At 34.2% G+C, this 17,410-nt stretch overlaps 2 protein-coding genes across 2 annotated transcripts in view; one reads left to right on the top strand and one right to left on the bottom strand.

Moving 5' to 3' along the window:
• Positions 1–17,410, top strand: part of LRFN5 (leucine rich repeat and fibronectin type III domain containing 5) — a 984,773-nt gene that overhangs the window by 93,056 nt on the left and 874,307 nt on the right. The gene's annotated exons all lie outside the window — the stretch shown is intronic.
• Positions 1–17,410, bottom strand: part of LOC145528563 (uncharacterized) — a 150,037-nt gene that overhangs the window by 61,517 nt on the left and 71,110 nt on the right. Inside the window, exons 6-7 of the mRNA XM_081547239.1 lie at positions 14,953–15,110; positions 12,782–13,053 (exon numbers count right to left, since the gene is read on the bottom strand). Coding sequence (XP_081403365.1) covers positions 12,782–12,788 — 7 coding nt within the window. The 5' untranslated portion in view covers positions 12,789–13,053; positions 14,953–15,110. The remainder of the gene's footprint in view (positions 1–12,781; positions 13,054–14,952; positions 15,111–17,410) is intronic.

The raw sequence follows: 17,410 nt of genomic DNA, 5'->3' as shown, positions 1-17,410 counted from the left end.
TTTATTGCTCAATCTCCAAAGAATGGTTTGAAATGCATAATTACTTTTTAAAATGATGCCTAATGCCAACCATTTTATTTCCTTTCCATGGAAAGTGAAAGGCCCAAATCTCAAAAGAGTTTTGGAACATTCAAAATGGTTTTCATCCATTTATAGTCCTATTGTTGCTATGTCAATGGAAATGTATTTCAAGTTTAAATAAAACGCCACATAAATGAGTCAGATGTAAATAAGGATTACTGCTTGCTGTGATTGTATTTTAACCTAAAAAGAAAAAGTGTCTGGAGGAGACCATGTAGGAAAGCAGAAGTAGGGGCTTTAAATTTATTATTCTTCCAGTTTGTTTACTGATATTCAACACATCTGTTAATCTGCTTTATGACATTTTCTAGTGGTAAAATTGTAACAGTTAAGATATTAATTGATTTAATGAGCACTTAAGTATGGAAATGATAGCTGTGTTCTTTTAAACAGATTTTCCTTTGCTTACTTTGAATTAAGTTTTATTATTTGCCCCTCAAGACATAAATGAAGAATATTTTTAAAATATGAACTAAATTGAGAGAGAAACACAGAGACTTGCTTTTTTACACAAAGTATCCTCAAAACTCTATTGTTATTATGCCCATAAGAAGGAACCCCAGAACTATGAAGACAACTTTCAAATGCAGTGAATAAAATAGATTTGTAGTCACATATGATAATAATAATATGTATGCTGTGCGCAAAACATTGCCTCAGTCTTCACAACAACCCTATTTAAAACCACAAAACAATGCAAAGCAGTTACTTTTTTATCCCCATTTCAAATGTCAATAAACTGACGTTTAGAAAAGTTTTGAAATTTTGTCCTACATGATATCTCCAGTGAGTGATGTTGCATTAATATTGTGACAACTGTTCCAGTGATTAAGTTTCATAATCACTAAATTAAAAAAATACTTATATACAAATATAAAAATAAAATTTAAAAGTATAAAAATATTAAAAATTATAAATACATATATAGAGAGGAGGACTGGGGTTAGGACATTTGTTATATATATACTTTCAATATGTGGTAAAATGAAATATTTCCAGACTTATTTGTAAACAAGGATGTCACAGCCATCAGGAATTCCAGCCTTCCAAATATAAATTTCTGAGCCCAGGTAGCACAATACTAGCTATCCTCAGCCATCAGCTACTTCTCTGGTAAGCACTGAGGAGCTGGGGGATGTGAGAAATCTCAAGAGGAAGGAGAAAAATATCACAATAAAACACAAAGCAAGTGAGGATGACCAATCAGTTTAAATTTGTGTTAAGATTAATCAGCCTTAATTAGGACAAGAGTGTTAAAAAATAATACACAAAAATTTGGATAATTGAACGTAAAGATAATCTCTACTTAGCTTCTGAGAATAAAGCTAATTGAAATTTTTAGTATCTGTAAACTGTTATAGATTTCCCATAATAAAATAAACTTATTAAACTTTTATATTTATTAAACTTATTTTATTATGGTCAAATACAGTTATTACTTCTTAATATAAACAGAAAAGTTATTGAAATTGCTCACCTATACACATAGCACAAATATGAGACATTTTTAAAAATTTAAGTGTAAATAAAGCAGAGGATTTCTTTTATTTTCACTTTTCTTCATACAAAATGGCTCTTCTCCAAAGCTGAAAACAATATTGTCTTTCTACACAGCATGTTGGACAGATATACAGCCTTTGCTTTCAGAAAGTATATTATTTCCTACAATTGTACTATTCTTCAACCTGCAATTTTTATGTTATTAAGTCATGCATCTTATAGAACAGCAAGATTAAGCATAATCATAACTTAGACTTTTGTTATTTTTATAAAGAATCCCAATATGTTATCTCAAAAAAGCTTTTATAAAAATAATGTGAAAAGCTGCGTTGAAGTGATCATCTAACCAGAGGGAAGAAATCAATGAGAAACGATAAAAGCATAATATTTCATTTTTCCCCCAGACTCAATGCTCCCAATGTGTTCTGACAATTGGATTTTTATTTTGAACAAATAACTCAGAGTCTTCATAAAGAAAACAACCCAACTGAATAAGAATAATAATTACCTTTACTGCAATTTTTAAGAATCAATGTGATCCTTCTGGCCAAGAGGGAACAAGCTGAGTCACTCTGGCCAAGAGTGTCAAACTAGACCACTGTTTAATAAATTTTCATTGTCACTAAGGACATGGCAACAAAGTGTTGTCTATGGAACCATGGCATTGGCAAGGGGAACAAAATAAGGTGGACAATTTTTCTTTGATTATCTGTAAATGGGCTTAGAGCTGGGTCAGATTGGAACATTTGAGGGTAAGGGAAAGAGCTGAGGTATTCTGTTCCCTAAACCATGTCTTTCATTTTCCAGAACAAGGATAATTCACATAGAATACTTTATATAATTGATGGATACAGTTTTCCTCTTAAGTACCCTATCTATTAATAAATGCTTATTTCTCAGAAGGCTGCACTACTCTAAAGTCAAAACCAAAGCCAAACAGCCTCCAGTAATCCACAGATCTTTTCCATAATGAACCACCTTGTTCCTGTTGTTCCAGGAGCTATTTAAATGGAAGCTCTGAGTTCCAATACCAGATGCTCTTATATATAGGCATACCTTGGAAATACTGAGGGTTCCATTTCAGACCACCATGATGTCACAATAAAGGGAGTCACACGAATTTGTGGGTTTCCCAGTGCATATAAAAGTTAGATTTACACTCTACCATGAGAATAGCATTTTGTCTAAAAAAAAAAAAAAAAAAGTAATACCTTAATTTAAGAAAATATTTCATTCCTAAAAGATACTAACCACCATCTGAGCCTTCAAAGAGTGGTAATCATTTTGCTGGTGGAGGTGATGCCTAGAAGTTAATGGACTTTGACTGATCAGAGTGGTGGCTGCTGAAGTTTGGGGTGGCTAAGGCAATTTCTTAAAATAAGACAACAGTGAAGTTTGCCACATAGACTGACTCTTCTAAAAAATGATATCTCTGTAGATTTCTCTGCAATTTGATTTGATAGCATTTTACCCACAGGAGAACTGCCTCCATAATTGGGAGTCATTCCTCTCAAAACTGCCACGGATTTATCAAATGAAATGTATATAATATTCTATATTATTTGCTGTCATTTCAACACTTTTCACAGCATCTTTATCAGGAGTAGCTTTTATCTCAAGAAACGTTCTTTGCTCATCCATAAGAAGTAATTCCTAATCTGTGAAAGTTTATCATGAGATTGCAGCAGTTCAGTCACATCTTCAGGATATAATTCTAATTCTAATTTTCCTGATGTTTCTACCACTGAAATATTTCTAATTACTCCACTGAAATCTTGAACCCCTCGAAGTCATCCATGAGGCTTGGAATCATCTTCCTCCCAACTATTTTAAGGTTGATATTTTGACCTCTTTCCATGCATAACAAATGTTCTTAATGGCATCTATAACAAATAATTCTTTCTAAAAGATTTTCAATTTACTTTGCCTAGATCTCAGAGGAATCACTGTCTATGGCAGCTAGAGCCTTACATAGTGTAGTTCTTAAATAATGAGACTTGAATGTTGAAATTAACCCTTAATCTATGGGCTGCAGAATGGATGTTGTATTGCTGCTAAGTCGCTTCAGTCGTGTACGACTCTGTGCGACCCTATAGATGGCACCCCACCAGGCTCCGCCGTCCCTAGGATTCTCCAGGCAAGAATACTGGAGTGGGTTGCCATTTCCTTCTCCAGTGCATGAAAGGGAAAAGTTAAAGTGAAGTCGTTCAGTCGTGTCCGACTCTTAGCGACCCCATGGACTATAGCCTACCAGGCTCCTCCGTCCATGGGATTTTCCAGGCAAGAGGACTGGAGTGGGGTGCCATTGCCTTCTCCGGGATGTTGTATTAGCTGGCATGAAAACAACATTAATCCAGTTGAATATCTTCATGAGATCTCTTAAATGACCAGGTATATTATCAATGAACAGCAATATTTTGAAACGAATCCGCTCCTCCCCTCCTCCCCAGGAATAGGTCTCAACAGGGGGCTTAAAGTATCCAATAAACCATGTTGTAGACAGATGTGCCATCATCCAGGTGTTGCTGTTTCATTTGTAGAGCATAGGTAGAGTGGATTTAGCATAACTCTTAAGAGCCCTATAATTTTCAGAATGATAAATGAGCACTGGCTTCAACTTAAGAGTCTCCAAGTGCATTTGCCCCCAATAAGAGAGACACCTTGTCCTTTGAAACTTTGAAACCAAGTATGAACTTTTCTGCTCTAGCTATGAAAGTCTTTGATTTTAGCATCTTCTTCCAATAGAAAGTTGTTTAGTCTACATTGAAAAATCTGTTTTTTAGAGTAGCCACCTTCATTAATGCTTAGCTAGATCTCTGGACAGCTTGGAATGTTTGACTTCAACACTTTTGTAATATTATCTGCTGACTATTCTTCAATCACTTTCCTGTTTGATTCACAGCTATCTTTCCTTTGTCATATACAGCTCTCTTCTTATAATTTATTCTTCAAACTAATATCATATAGCATCTCAACAGAGTCATTGACATGTTATTTCCTTTATATTTTCATGTGATTTGTACCATCTTGTAAATTGTTATCCTGAGATAGTCAAATATCAGTGCTGTTTGAACAGTATGTTCTACATGAACTACTAATATTTTCATTAACTTTGCATGGTTCCAAAATTCTAGATCTCTATCATTCAATACAGTAATAGTGTCTAGCCATGTGGGGCTGTTAAGCAGTTGAAATGTGAATAATCAAAGTGAAATGAGCTTTAAGTGTAAAATACACGTCCGAGTTGGAATTTATTACAGAATAAAATTATTTAGTACAGGTTGAAAAGGGAAGTATCTCATTTATATTTTTTATATTGATTACATGTTTTTAAAATTATGTTAAATGAAATATATTAAGCTAATTTGAGCTACTTTACATTTTTAATGTGGTCATTATAAAACTTACTGTATGTGGCCCCCGGCCCAGCCTAGGCCCTGTCGGCCACCGCCCCCAGCCCCTAGCCTGGTGCAGAAGCGAGGTGGCTGCGTGGTTGAGTGGTAGTAGAGGCACAGAGAAATACATGGATGGGCCTGAGTGAGAAAATGTGAGGGGAAAAATCATTTGACACTTCTTTACTGTTGTAAATTGCTGGTAAGTTCTAGAAGAGTTGGCAGTAACTTTTTGCATGGCACTTTATAAATGCATAAAAATGTTGATGATTGTTAACCTTTATGTCTGCCTCCTCTAAACTGTAATCCTGGAGACTAAGAAGGGGAAAAATCTTATCTAGAAATTCCTATTTCTTACCAGGAGTATACTAACTTCTCAATTAATTTACAGATATTTAAATCAAATTGAATTGGGAAAGAAACTCAAAGATGTGTAAACCTATGAAACTTGAATAGTGAGACATCAAATGTACACAAAACAAAACTCATATTATCCCCCAGATCTTCCATTTCTCACTGTCTCCCACAAAAGGTCAAGACCAAAATCAAATGATTGTTGACTCCTCCATTTCCTTGAGCATCCACACCTGACCTCTCATTGAGTCTATGTAACTATGAACATCATTGATCCATCCCCTTCTTTTCATCTTTTCTACTGATAGTATAGTACAAACAGCTGTTCTCTCCTTTGTAAACTGCACATATGAGTCTTCTTGTCTTTATTCTTGTCCTTTTAAATTTACTCTCCAAGAAGAAACCAGTGTGATCTTTAAAAAATACCAATCAGCTTTTTACGTATTATGTAAAATCCTCCATGGATTGATTTTGAATTTGGATTTAATCTAAACTCTGCTAGCTCCCAGGCACTACAGGTCCTAAAGGCTGCCTAATTTTCCATCCTCAGGTCATATCACAGCCATCTTGTTCACCGTGGTCCAATCACACCAACCTTTGTTTCTTCAACGTGCTATGTGCATTTCTGATTAGCCCATTTTGCTGCATAGATCTTTCTGTGGTGAATGTCTCAATTCAAATATTATTTCCTCAGAGATGAATTCCTACAGAGAGGATTTTCTACAAACCAGTTTGCCTTTTCATACACGTCATGATCATCTTTTATTTTCTTCTTGTAAGTTATTCCTAATTAAAATTATCTTCATCACTTATTTGATTATGTATTAGTATATGTTTTTCTTACTGTAAATTGCAGTTTTTTCACTGGAGCATGGATCTTCTCTGTCTTGTTTCTCATGCAACATTAATGGTTCTAAGTAGTTATTGCTAAAAATATAAGTTAAGTGAATTATCCAGAAAGTTAATGCTAAGAAATATAGTTCATGCTAACAGATACGTTAAATTATTTAGAAAGGCAAAATAAGATGATCATTAAGACATAGAGGAGTTAAGAAATGAAAATGAGATACTGAAAGAAAGGTACCTTTGGTAACAAAAGAAATCTCACACTATTTGTTTTAATTAATTTATTTTTTAATTGAAGGATAATAGCTTTACAGAATTCTGTTGTTTTCTGTCAAACCTCAAAGTGAATCAGCCATAGGTATACATATATCCCCTCCCTTTTGAACCTCCCTCCCATCTCCCTCCCCATCCCACCCCTCTAGGTTGACACAGAGCCCCTGTTTAAGTTTCTTTCCTGAGACTTACAGAAAATTCCCATTGGCTATCTATTTTATATATGGTAATATAAGTTTCCATGTTACTCTCTCCATACAGCTAACCCTCTCCTCCCCTCTCCCCTTGTCCATAAGTCTATTCTCTATCTCTGTTTCTCCACTGCTGCCCTGTAAATAAATTCTTCAGTACCATTTTTCTAGATTCCATATATATGCATTAGTATACAATATTTATCTTTCTCTTTCCGACGTACTTCAATCTGTATAATAGGCTCCAGTTTCATCCACCTCATTAGAACTGACTCGAATGCATTGCTTTTTATGGCTGAGTAATATTCCATTGTGTCTATGTACCACAACTTCTTTATCCATTCATCTCTCGAAGGACATCTATATTGCTTCCATGTTCTAGCTATTGTAAACGGTGTTTCAATTCAATGAACAATGGGATACGTGTGTCTTTTCCAATGTTGGTTTCCTGAGGGTATGTGCCTAGGAGCGGGATTTCTGGGCCATGTGGTGATTTTATTCCTAGTTTTTAAAGGAATCTCCATACCATCTTCCATAGTGGCTGTATCAATTTACATTCCCACCAACAGTGCAAGAGTGTTCCCTTTTCTCCACACCCTCTCCAGCATTTATTGTTTGTAGACTTTTTGATAATGGCCATTCTGATCGGTATGAGGTGATATCTCATTGTAGGTTTCATTTGCATTTCACTAATAATGAGCAATGTTGAGCATCTTTTCATGATTTTAATAGTCATCAGTATGTCTTTGGAGAAATGTCTATTTAGGTCTTTTTCCCACTTTTTCATTGGGTTGTTTGTCTTTCTGGTATTGAGTTGTATGAGCTTCTTGTATATTTTAGAAATTAATCCTTTGTAACTTGTTTCATTTGCTGTTATTTTCTTCCATTCTGAGGGTTGTCTTTTCACCTTGCTTATAGTTTCCTTTGCTGTGCAAAAGCTTTTGAGTTTAATCAGGTCCCATTTGTTTACTTTTGTCTTTATTTCCATTATGCTAGGAGTTTGTTCATAGAGGATCTTGCTTTGATATGTCATCGAGTGTTCTGCCTATGTTTTCCTCTAAGAGTTTAATAGTTTCTGGCCTTACATATAGGTCTTTAACTATTTTGAGTTTATCTTTGTGTATGGTGTTATGAAATGTTCTAATTTCATTCTTTTACACATAGCAGTCCAGTTTTCCCAGCACCATTTATTAAAGAGGCTGTCTTTGCCCCATTTTATATTCTTGCCTCCTTTATCAAAAATAAGGTACCCATAGGTGCATGGGTTTATTTCTTGGCTTTCTATCTTGTTCCATTGGTCTGTATTTCTGTTTTTGTGCCAGTACCATACTGTCTTGATGACTGTAGCTTTGTATTAAAATCTGAAGAAAGGAAGGTTGATTCCTCCAGCTCCACACTTCTTTCTTAAGAATGCCTTGTCTATTCAGGGTCTTTTGTATTTCCATGTGAATTGTGAAAATTTTTGTTCTAGTTGTGTGAAAAATGACATTGGTAATTTGATAGGAATCACATTGAATATGTAGATTGTATTTGGTAGTATAGTCATTTTCACAATATTGATTCTTCCTACCCAGGAACATGGAATATGTCTCCATATGTTTAAGTCATCATTGGTTTCTTTCATCAGTGTCTTATAATTTTCTGTGTACACTTCTTTTGTCTCCTTAGGTAAGTTTATTCCTAGATATTCTTTTTATTGAAATGGTGAATGAGATTGATTCCTTGATTTCTCTTTCTGATTTTTCATCATTAGTATATATAGAAATGCAAGTTGTTTCTGATAATTGATTTTGTATCCTGCAACTTTGCTAAATTAACTGATTAGCTCTAATAATTTTCTGATAGTATCTTTAGGGTTTTGTATGTATTGTATCATGTCATCTGCAAACAGTGAGAGCTTGACTACTTTTCTTTCCGATCTGGATTCCTTTTATTTATTTTTATTCTCTGATTGCTGTAGCTAGGACTTACTATGTTGAATAAGAGTGGTGACAGTGGACACCCTTGTCTTGTTCCTGATCTTAAGGGAAATGCTTTCAGTTTTTCACCATTGAGAATAATGTTTGCTGTAGGCTTATCATATATGGCCTTTACTATGCTGAGGTAGGTTAGTTCTGTGCCCATTTTTTGAGAAGTTTTAATCATAAATGGGTGCTGAATTTTGTCAGAGGCTTTTTCTGCATCTTTTGAGATTATCATGTGGTTTTCATCTTTCAATTTGTTAATATGGTGTATCACATTGATTGATTTGTGTATATTGAAGAATCCTTGCATCCTTGGAACAAACCCAACTTGATCATGGTATATGAGCTTTTTAATGTGTTGTTGAAACCCGTTTGCTAAAATTTTTTTGAGGATTTTTGCATCTATTTTCATTGGTGATATTGGCCTGTGGTTTTCTTTTTGTGTGTTGTCTTTGTCTGGTTTTGGTATCAGGGAGATGGGTGCCTCGTAAAAATGAGTTTGGAAGTGTTCCTTCCTCTGCAGTTTTTGAAAGAGTTTTAGAAGGATAGGCATTAGCTCTTCTCTAAATGGTTGATAGAATTCTCCTAGGGAGCCATCTGGTCCTGGGCTTTTGTTTTTTGGAAGATTTTGATCACAACTTCAATTTCAGTGCTTATAATTGGGTTCATAATGTCTATGTCTTCCTGGTTCAGTCTTGGAAGATTAAACTTGTCTAAGCATCTGTCCTTTTTTCCAAGTTATCCATTTTATTGTCATATAGTTGTTCATGATAGTTTCTTATCAGTTCAGTTTATTTGCTCAGTTGTGTCTGACTCTTTGTGACCCCCATGGGCTGCAGTATGCCAGGCATACCTATCCATCACCAGTTCCCGGAGTTTACTCAAACTCACGTCCATCGAGTTGGTGATGCCATCCAACCATCTCATCCTCTGTCGTCCCCTTCTCCTCCCACCTTCAATCTTTCCCAGCATCAGGGTCTTTTCCAATGAGTCAATTCTTAGCATCAGGTGGCCAAAGTATTGGAGTTTCAGCTTCAGCATCAGTCCTTCCAATGAACACCCAGGACTGATCTCCTTTAGGATGGACTGGTTGGATCTTCTTGCAGTCCAAGGGACTCTCAAGAGTCTTCTCCAATGCCACAGTTAAAAAGCATCAATTCTTTGGTACTCAGCTTTCTTTATGGTTCAACTCTCACATCCATACATGACTACTGGAAAAACCACAGCTTTGACTAGATGTACCTTTGTTGGCCAAGTAATGTCTCTGCTTTTTAATATGCTGTCTAGTTTTGTCATAGCTTTTCTTCCAAGGAGCAAGTGTCTTTTAATTTCATGGCTGTAGTCACCATCTGCAGTGATTTTGGAGCCCCCGAAATGAAGTCTCTCACTGTTTCCAGTATTTCCCCATCTATTTGCTATCAAGCAATGGGACCAGATGCCGTGATCTTAGTTTCCTGAATGTTGAGTTTTAAATCAACTTTTTCACTCTCCTCTTTCCCTTTCATCAAGAGGCTCTTTAGTTCTTCGCTTTCTGCCATAAGGGTGGTGTCATCTGTATATCTGAGGTTATTGATATTTCTCCTGGCAATCTTGATTCCAGCTTGTGCTGCATCCAGCCCAGAATTTCACATGATGTACTCTGCATATAAGTTAAGTAAGCAGGGTGACAATATACAGCCTTGATGTACTCCTTCCCCGGTTTAACAGTCTCTAATAATCCTTTGTATTTCTGTATTGTCTGTTGTAACCTCTCCTTTTTCATTTCTAATTTTGTTGATTTTACTCTTCTTTTTTTCTTGATGAGTCTGCTAAATGTTTGTCAATTTTATCTTTTCAAAGAACCAGCTTTTAGTTTTATTAATCTTTCCTATTGTTTCTTTCATTTCTTTTTCACTTATTTCTGCTCTTAACTTTATAATTTCGTTCCTTCTGCTAATTTTATTTGTTTGTTTTTTGGTTCTTCTTTTTCCAGTTGTTTTAGGTGTAAATTTAGATTGTCTGTTTGGTATTTTTTCTTGTTTCTTGAGGTAGGATTGTATTGCTATAAACTTCCCTCTTAGAACTGCTTTTGCTGTATCCCATAGGTTTTGAGTTGTCATGTTTTCATTGTCATTTGCTTTTAGAAATTTTTTTATTTCCCTTTTGATTTCTTCAGTAACCTGTTGGTTATTTCAAAATGTATTATTTAATCTCCTTGTGTCTGTGTTTTCTACATTTTTTTCCCTTGTAATTGATATCTAGTGTCATAACATTGTTGTCAGAAAAGATTCTCAGTATGAGGAAATCTATCACTATTTATAATTTTTGATGAGGCACTCTGTGCTGTTGGATTTATTCTTTGAATTTTATGTGATGTTATAAGAAATTACATATTTTCAGATGCTAATAGTGAGTACCACTGAGTGGTAAGGACTAATTGTACATAATAACATCTTATAAGTTTAGTTATGATGAAGTTATGAGACTCAAAATTAAAATAGTGGTGGTTTAGTCACTAAGTCACGTCCAAGTTTTGCCAGCCCATGGACTTTAGCCCACCAGGCTCCTCTATCCATAGGATTTTCCAGGCAAGAACACTGGAATGGGTTGCCATTTCCTTCTCCAAGGGATCTTCCAGACTCAGAGATTGAACCAGGTCTCCTGCACTGCAGGCAGATTTTTTACCAACTGAGCTACCAGGGAAGCCCTCAAAACTAAAATGAGTTCTATCAAAATAATAGACAATTTATGACATTCACCCAATTAGCCTATTGCCCCCAAGGATCTCTTGGAGTAAACCCAGAGATGACAGAAATTATATATCATAATTATGCAGAGTAGATATCCACTCATTTGTTATAATTTTAAGGGTATCAGATCAGATTACCCTATCAATATTTGATCCTCCATGAACTGACAGAGGTCTACCATTAGATATTAACCTCTAGCTGCAATACTTCAAAACTACAGGTATTTGCTGATATAGAAACACATTCAATTTAGACCTGGTATTAACATCAGACCGTATGATGAAGAGCACCAGGCTTCTGAGAGACAAGCTCCAAGAAAACGAGAATTTGGCAATTGGAACTGAAAGTAACTTGAGAGTATTGATCTATGATTTCCTGGTATGGATGGTTCCCTAAACCAGGCAGTAACGTAAAAGTGCCTGAAAAGTGAGCACAGATCATCCCAAAGATGAATTGACTATGAGCAGGAGAAGATTAAAATTAAAATATTCAAAATAAGTGCTTGCAATAATTCTAATGGGAACCAAATAAGATAGCTTTAGGGCCAAAAGAGAAAGAATATAATTTATCTTTAATTTTAGAAATGAACACATTAAAAATATTTACAGAAACTCATAGTTCACAAAGTAATCTAGCATGAATTATAATTGTTGCATTGCAGATTCACAATATTCTGTCAAATAAGGAAATTATACCCTTGTTATAGAGTTAAAAATATTTAGATCCCTATATATTAAACAATTGGCCCAGTTTACACAATCAATGTCTCTAAACCATAATTATAAACTACTCCATTTATTTGTTTTAGAAAACTACTTCTGATGTAACTTTAGAAAAAGAAAAGAATGTTCTTGGTTTAATTGAGGGAGATAGAATAATTTTGAATTGCGAGTTTTGTCTTCATATTGGTGCTTACTGTCTCTACTTAATACTAAAGAATAATATTCAAAGTTGCACTATAAAAATAAAGATAAGAAATCAGTACATATAAGTTTAAAAAATTAAACCTATAAAAGGAAACTCCATGAAAATGGTTCATTATTAACTCCTACTCCTATAGGAACACAGAGACAAACTTCATCAGAGAGGTTGCTGTTTTCTTGTAGAGATCCAGATGTAATAGATTATGCTTCAGAGTTGGTCATTTATTTTCTTCATTTCTTTAGAGAAGAGGGAAAACTATAGGAGTTACATGCCAACTGTGAAATTAAGATACAACAAGGAAAGAACCACAGTTAAAGAACTTAAAACAAGATAATACATTGGTAAAGATGACTGATTTATAAAGCTTTGTAGTAGTTATTATTTAGTTGCTAAGTCGTCTCCAACTCTTTGTGACTCCATGGACTGAAGCACGCCAGATTTCTCTGGCTTCAATCTGAGTTTGCTCTTTCCCTGAGTTTGCTCAAATTCATGTCCATTGAGTCAGTAATGCTATGCAGCCATCTTACCTTTCATCCCTTCCTTCTCCTCCTGCCTTCCATCTTTCCCAGCATCAGGGTCTTTTCCAGTGAGTCAGCTCTTTGCATCATGTGGTCAAAGTATTAGAGCTTCAGCTTCAGCAACAGTCCTTCAGGATTGATTTCCTTTAAGATCGATTGGTTTGATCTCCTTGCTGTTGAAGGAACTCTCAAGAGTCTTCTCCAGCACCACAGTTCAAAAACATCAATTCTTTGGGGCTCCATCTGCTTTATGATCCAACTCTGACATCTGTATGTGACTACTGGAAAAACCATAGCTTTGATTATATAGAACTTTGTTGGCAATGTGATATCTCTGCTTTCTAATACGTTGTCTGTTTGTCATAGATTTCCTTCCAGGGAGAAAGTGTCTTTTAGTTTCATGGCTGCAGTCACTATCTGCAGTCATTTTGGAGCCCAAGAGAATGAAATCCGTCACTGTTTCCACTTTTCTCCCTTCTCTTTGCCATGAAGTGATAGAACTGGGTGTCATGATCTTAGTTTTTTGAATGTTAAGTTTTAAGTAGCTTCCCCCCTCCTCATTCACCTTCATCAACTAAAGTGTCTCTTTAGTTCCTTATAACCTTACAACATCATAAATAGTGAAATGGCTGTTACCATATTAAAAGCCTATTTGGACAGTGTATGCTGAGAGGAATATTCATTTGACAGTGTATTTTGCAACTACGCATTTATAGTAATGTCCTGTACCCATCCCAGGATGGATTTAATTATTCAGTCAGTAAGGCTTGCTGTTAGTGCTATGTGTTGATATTATTAACAAAGTCTGGTTTTACCATTACAAAATATTTTTAACTATTTGAAATGTTCCCTAAACAGCATATGGTAAATTAAGCTAAAACTACAGTCTTTTTTCCCTCTTTATGTCAAAGTTTATATTGAGGGGAGTTGCCTAATATTTTGTAATGCTGTTTAATAGAAAAATGACACTACATGACCTAGAAAGAAAACACCTGTAACTTTTGCTGCAATTTATTAGTCTAGATAAATAAAAATATGACATGAGTTACTATGTCTCCTCACTTTTAAAACTTTAAAATGGTATGTATGTTTTATGTGTTAGTCCTGCAATATATTGGCTACTAGGTGAAGGGACTCTAAATTTACTTTTAAATTATTAAGGTGTTACCAACTTTAACAACATAAATTCACACTAGTAAGTGGGAATAAGGGAATTACTATGTTCAGAAATGAAATTCTGAAATAAATCCCAATTAAACATTTTGTAGATACCTCTTTTCTGCTTGAGATATGAAATTTTATTCTAAATTTGTCAGTGTATTAAGTGTATAGTAGTTACATGTCCCCTCATATATTTCCAGTATACCCCAACTGGTTTTATTGTTATTATTCAGTGGTAAAATCATTTTTAGAATATATTCTAAAATCACTTTTAAAAGTGTTAAATCACTTTTGAACATGTGGATCTTTTTCTTATTGAAACTGCATCTCCAGTGTGCTATCACTTTATGCCAAGATTTTGTAAAATAACTGAACTAGACTTATTGAGTCAAATTTATCAATAGCAGCATTTAGTAAATAACTCAATATCAGACAAAAGAAGGCAATATTGACCTATTAATGGTAAAGCATTTTTCATCTTTTTCTATATTTGTGTTTGATTTAGTGCTGATGCTACTAAACCTGACTCTACCTGATTTTAGCCCTTCAGTCTCATTCTGTACTGAGACATGATTCTTTCTCTGTGGGACTTTTTAACACAAGGTTTCACAACTATTTAATTCATTTTAAAAGTTCCTTATATAGTTTTCTTCAGCTAGAAGTCTTCCATTAAACACTGAGTGGTCATATAATTTAATCTTACCACACCCTTTCAACACTGATTGAAATCCTAAAATGCATTTTTAAACTGGTATCTCCTCTGAATTGTACATAACTCTTGGTATCCAGATCCAATATTCATCTTTTGTGCTTCAACTTAGGTTTACTTCAAAATATTTTCATAGATGTAGTTTCATTCTTGTTGGGAAAATCCCATGGACAGAGGAACCTGTTGGGCTACAGTCCGTGGGGTCGCAAGGAATTGAACATGACTGAGCACACAGCATAGAACAGTCTTCGAGAAACTCACTGCCCAGCCTAATCTAGCCACCCTAAGGATGGCCTGCACAAACACTCACCAAATAGAGGAGGACATTGACTGTTGGCTTCATGCCCGCTACTTCTCTCAGAATACTTATTCTTCCACCCTCTTTTGCCTACTCATTCAACTAAGGCATAACACAGCACATGGCACTCTGTTACCTTGCAGCAAACCATTGCTCTCACATAGGATTGCCTATAAATAGATATAAATCAGAAAATTAAACAGCAATGCATATGATTGTTATTGTGATCTTACCAGTGTAAATATGGATTATTCTTAATCCCCAATGATACATATAAACAGGTAACAAACTTTATTCTAGACACATAAAGAGAAAACAGCTCAAAATGTGTGAACTGTACTAAATAAATATTTCCTACAGTTGTAATTTGGGACATATAAAGTAAGTTTAAAATATATAATTAATATTGTCAGTTATATAGTAAGAATATGGAATATCTATTAAATACATGATTTTAATTGTAAAAATTTGGGAAAACATATACCAAAAACTCAATAGTAATTATCTCTGAAAGTGATGAGATGACAAATGAAAAACATCACTTTCAATTTGTTTTTGGTTGAGTATACTTTAGGTTTATGAGAAAATTAAAGACATCTCAAAAATAAGACCAACTGCCCATTTAGAAAGAAACGTATCAAACATATCAGGGATTTGGAAATATATTTTTAATACATGTAACTGAAATATGTTAGTGTGCTAAATGTAGAAAAAATTCCTATAGTCAAAAGCTCCAACAAAAATAAAAGGATAATTCAAGGATGATGCATATCATTGAAGAGGAAGTTGTCACTTAGCATGTAAGTATATATATGTTAATACATGATAGAATGTAAAATGTAAATGTGTTATATGCATATATACATTTTACTGACTTTTTTCACATAATTATAATTCATATAGTATGAATTAATTTAATATATATTATTTATATTACATATGTTATATAAATATTTTATACATATATTACATACATAATAACATGTTTAAATATGGGACTTCCCTGGTGTCTCAGATGGTAAAGAATCTGCCTGCAATGCAGGAGACCCAGGTTACTATAAATCATACATGTAATATATCATATATACGTTACATATGTAATAGTGGATATATATAATACACTGTATGTATATAATACATATATTATATATGTAATATATATGTTATACATATATGCAATAGTGTATGTGTATTGTGTATAAAATCTCAAATCTGAAGGTAAAGAGGGAAATGCAAATTTAAATCACCGCAATACCATTTTATTCAACTAAGGGAATAAAAAAGTTAAAAATTCTCCTGATACAGGAAAAAGATGTGCCTATACTGAACTATTATCCATGTGCAGTAATAGGTATGCCATTGTTGCAATTATAGAATAATGCAAATGAAAATAATCCAAATATCAGTGAAACAAAGAGTTAAGTAAATTATTGTATTCATCCAAAATATGTTATACAGCAGAGAACATAAATGTAATAGAGATATAGGCATGAGCATGTATGAATCTTGCAAATTATTTTAAGCAAAAAAGCAAATTGAAGAATATATAGAGTACAATTCTATTTACATGAAGTTCAAAAACAAGCAAAATAAAATATTATTTGTATATATATATTTGGTTAAAATGTGAAAAGCAACATAGTTAATGTAAAATGTAATGTTGTGATTTCCTTGAAGTTTGAGACACAGAGCTGCTGTCAAGAAGGGGTATAAGGTCAACTAAAAAGGTACAGATAATATTTTATTTCAAATATGAGTGGTGGGTACATGGATGTTCATTTATACTTACCTTATTTAACTCATGAATTCTACAATTTACATTATACTTATAAAATAAGAAAAGGTATTTTAACAAATTTGTCAAATATAATTAATTATAATTAACTAAGAGGATTACAAGGGGCTTCCCAGGTGGTGCTAGTGGTACAGAATCCGCCTGCCAATGCAGGAGACATAAGTGATGCTAGTTCAATCCTTGGGTCAGGAAGATCCCCTGGAGAAGGGCATGGCAACCCTTTTCAGTATTCTTGCCTGGAGGCTTCCACAGACAGAGGATCCTGGCAGGCCACAGTCCACGGGATCCCAAAGAGTCAAACACAACTGACGTGACTCAGCACCCACACACACGAGGGTTACATTATTTTCAATAACTTACTAAAGACATTGTAATCCAGTGTGTGCCAGTTATTTACCAGAGATATTCTTGGAAAATAGTAATTACGCTATTATTCCTGTACTATCTTCCATTTTTTCATAAACATCTAATTATTTAAAAATACTTTCTGTATATTTGGATGCAGAGTGAAAGATGAGCAAATTATTTAAATAATATCACTTGACCAGAATTTCTACATGTTCTTAAACCAGAATTATTATGCAAAGTGTCATTATCTCACATAGTCCTTTCTGTAAATGTCAGAGAGAGCGAAAATAAAATTAAGGTCATATTCAGCTGTATTTTCCTAATCAT

The sequence above is a fragment of the Giraffa tippelskirchi genome, chromosome 12, assembly GCF_054371585.1.
Source record: "Giraffa tippelskirchi isolate mGirTip1 chromosome 12, T2T-mGirTip1v1.2.pri, whole genome shotgun sequence".
NCBI classification, from domain to species: Eukaryota; Metazoa; Chordata; class Mammalia; order Artiodactyla; family Giraffidae; genus Giraffa; species Giraffa tippelskirchi.
This window is presented reverse-complemented; position numbering and strand designations above follow the sequence as displayed.